Source organism: Solanum pennellii, chromosome 7, assembly GCF_001406875.1.
Source record: "Solanum pennellii chromosome 7, SPENNV200".
In the NCBI taxonomy this organism is placed as follows: Eukaryota; Viridiplantae; Streptophyta; class Magnoliopsida; order Solanales; family Solanaceae; genus Solanum; species Solanum pennellii.
In genome coordinates this window covers 67835831-67839471 of record NC_028643.1, presented here as the reverse complement: position 1 = coordinate 67839471, position 3641 = coordinate 67835831, and the positions used below count along the sequence as shown (strand labels likewise).

General features: G+C 26.9%; 1 protein-coding gene across 1 annotated transcript; it reads left to right on the top strand.

Moving 5' to 3' along the window:
• Positions 1-2517: 2517 nt before the first annotated feature.
• On the top strand, positions 2518-3078 carry LOC114078031. The gene has a single exon (XM_027918528.1). The coding sequence runs from the start codon at positions 2518-2520 to the stop codon at positions 3076-3078; it is 561 nt and encodes a 186-aa protein (XP_027774329.1).
• Positions 3079-3641: the final 563 nt, after the last annotated feature.

Genomic DNA, 3641 nt, shown 5'->3' with positions numbered 1-3641 from the left:
TAAGATATTATTGTTTATTTTTTTTGTTAAAATTTAAATCTAGTTGAGAGTCATTTTTAATTTTTCTTATTGCATTTAAAAGTTTTGATATTGTCTTTTCGAACTACACTATGCGATATGTGCTTAATTGATTCCAAAAGCATTGTATCATCTTCACCTTTATGGTAAAACATTGTTTATCCAATAATATCAACTATTCCTTCAAAATTATGGACTTCTATTAATGTCCAATTTATTGTGGCAACCAAAATCATTAATCATGACCTGAAGTTCATGAATGACGATTTCACGAATGGATTCTTTCAAATTTATGAGATTTCATCTCCGAAGAAATTTTGTAATATTAAACACTCTTTAAATTAATAAATATTAATTTATCAATTAAATTGTATTTTTATAAAATAGTACTATTTTATAAAACTATCTATATTGATTTAATAAAGTTTTATTATATAATAAATAATTTACGATTAATTAAATTCAATAATTTCTGTTCTAACCAGATGCACGTCAAAAATATCTGTTGACCAAGTGCAAAAGGTGGAATTCTAATCAATATGGGCATTGGAGTCTACTAGCATTAACTTCATTTCGTACCAAATGTAATTTGCTCTTTTTAATACGTAATTTAGAATAAGAAGCATTTAACATATATTAGCTGAGTTAATATTCTAAAAGATCACTCAACTTTAAGAATTGATCCACTAAAATCATTAAAGTTTGTTTTGTGTCAAAAAAATCACTCAACTAAATTTTTATATCAATAAAATCATTCAACTTTAGAAATTGATCTGGTAAAGTCATTGAAATTTGTTTTTGTATCAAAAAATCACTCAATTTAGATTTTCATATCAATAAAATCACTCAACTTAAACATTTGTGTTAGTAAAATCACTAAACAAAATTTATCATTATTTTTTTTTTGTTTCATATAAAATAGATCCTACAAATAAATAAAATTAAGAAAACTAATTTAAATTTTTTATGGAAAACTTCTTTAGTGAAACAAATACTCTTTATCTTAATATGCTAATTACTAAATAAAAAGAAATAACTAGGAGTTCTATTTATTGGTTCACTAGTGTATCTGTTCTTGAGAATTAGCACAAACAAATTATCGATGAAATTTGTATTCACAAATCTAATTAGGACTCATTAAAGAATAAAAGTACTAAATAATATTTAAAATTGTGACCTCAATTAACTTTCTAAATATATTATAACTGACAACTTTTCTTTAAGACTGCAAAAATTAAACAACAGTGTTCTAATAAAATTTATCTTATTTGTTTTGTAACTTTTTTTCAAAAATAAATAAATAAATAAATAATGTTATATATTATTGTACTTCTTAATTGAAACTTGAAATTATTTTGGCTCTGATAATCTTGATCCTTTTTTATAACGTTAAAATTTTCAATTTAATGTTTTGCTTTAACTAGTCAATTTTGTGTAAATATATATATTTTTTTTGAAATAATTATAATAATGTCGTAATGCTTACATACTTTAATATTATAAAAGTATATATTTCATTAGTTAAGTTTGTTCCTAAAGTTTATTAATGTTATAAAACTATTGAATCGTGGATGTCTCTTTTCATCAAAAACATAACGTAATAAATCTATTTAATGTAAGACTTAATATTGTGCTAACGTATTTGGTTAAAGGATGTAAAGGGTCTTTCCTAAATCCTATAAAAGGATTGTCTTTTCACCCTTACTATATACACTTGAAGAATTAAAATAGTATTCTCCACTCTATACTTCCATCAACATTTGTCTACCACTATTGTTTGTATATTCTTGTATTTTCCTCTCGTTTTACAACACGTTATCAGCACGGGTCTCTAACCAACTGAGACATACTTAATTCGAAATTAATTCCTAAAAGCTAATCAACTTTCTTTTAGAGTCAGTTATATATTTGTCTGTTTATAACATCTCTAATAGGTTTTGCATAAATCTTTAATCTATAATTTAACTACTGCATATATAACTTGATTTAACTATTACGATGGTACTTTATTTAGCATAATAATCAATACGTTATAGATTTATATTGTTATGTTATTTAATAACTTATAACTCTAAACTAATTACTAAAGTAATATGATAGCATGCTAGTTAAAGTTACTATTTTCATACACTATGATAATATATTGGTGTGTCATAAAAAAGAATATTATTGTATTAAATATGACTTTAAACTCTTAAAAAAAAAGATTGGCGTTAATACTGTATAACAGTTAAAGCTACATATTAAATCTATTGTTTCAATACGTCTTTAGTTTATATATTTTTAAAACATTCAATGTGCATGCATTTAACATATAATTTATTATATAATCATATTATACTTTATCATTTGAACATTATTTACAATTTATTATAAAGAAACCAACATCATAATATTAATTCAATTATTTTATGATAGTTTTCATCATGTCGAATTTGTCAGAACTTGAATTTGTGGCACTTGACATTTCTAGAAAGAATTATTTGCCATGGGTACTTGATGCTGAAATTCACCTTACCGCTAAGGGTCTTGGTGATAGAATTTGAAGGAAATACGACATCGAGTCAGGATAAAGCGAAATCTATTATTTTCCTTCATCATCATCTTGATGAAAGCCTGAAGGTTGAATACCTAACGGTGAAAGACCCACTTGAATTGTGGATAGGTTTGAAAGGGAGGTATGACCACCTCAAGGCAACGGTATTGCCAAGGGCTCTATATAAGTGGATGCACTTACAGTTTCAAGAATATAAAATCGTAATTGAGTATAATTCTGCTGTATTTAGAATAACTTTCCAATTGAAATTATGTGGGGAAACAATAAAAGATGAGGACATGTTGAAAAAGACACTAACTACATTCCATGCCTCTAATATGATATTAGAACAGCAATATCGTGAAAAAGATTTTCAGAAATACTTTGAACTGATCTCGTGCCTTCTGGTGGCTGAGCAGCATAATGACCTTCTAATGAAAAATCACGAAGCCCGTCTCTCTGGAAGTGATCCATTATCGGAGGCACATGCGGTTGAAGCACATGACCAGTTTGAAATAAGATAAAATAATTGGGGCCACAACAATGTGCGCGGGCGTGACAAAGGCAAAAGACGATATAATAATCGTCAAGGTGGTGGTCATAACAAAAGGGAGAACAATATAGGTTCTCAAAATAATCCTTCTAAAGGAAAGGGCGATCATTGTCATCGTTGTGTACTTAAAGGTCACTGAAAAAATAAATGTCGGGCACCCGAGCATTTTGTCAGGTTGTATCAAAATTCCTTTCAAAGGAAAGAAAATAAAGGTGGCACCTCCTCTTCTAAAGTCCGAGTAGAGTCACATTTGACTCTCAAAGATGATGTTCAGGCATTTAAAAAATATAATAAGAATGTTGAGGGAAACATAGCATTCAAAAGATGATGCTTTTGATGGGCTCGATGATATTACTCATCTGGAAGCTGAGGACTTCTTTGGGGATCACAACTGAGATTGATAATTGAATTAGGAAATGAATAATATTTTTATTTATTTTTAATGTTTTACTTAAAATTTTAGATACTTAAGATTTCTTTTGCTAAATTTCGTACTTCATATTATGTATTTTTTTTAATCTTGTGAAGATAAAT

Coding starts and splice junctions, on each gene's coding strand:
- LOC114078031 (XM_027918528.1), top strand. CDS start 2,518: ATGCTGAAATTCACCTTACCGCTAAGGGTCTTGGTGATAGAATTTGAA.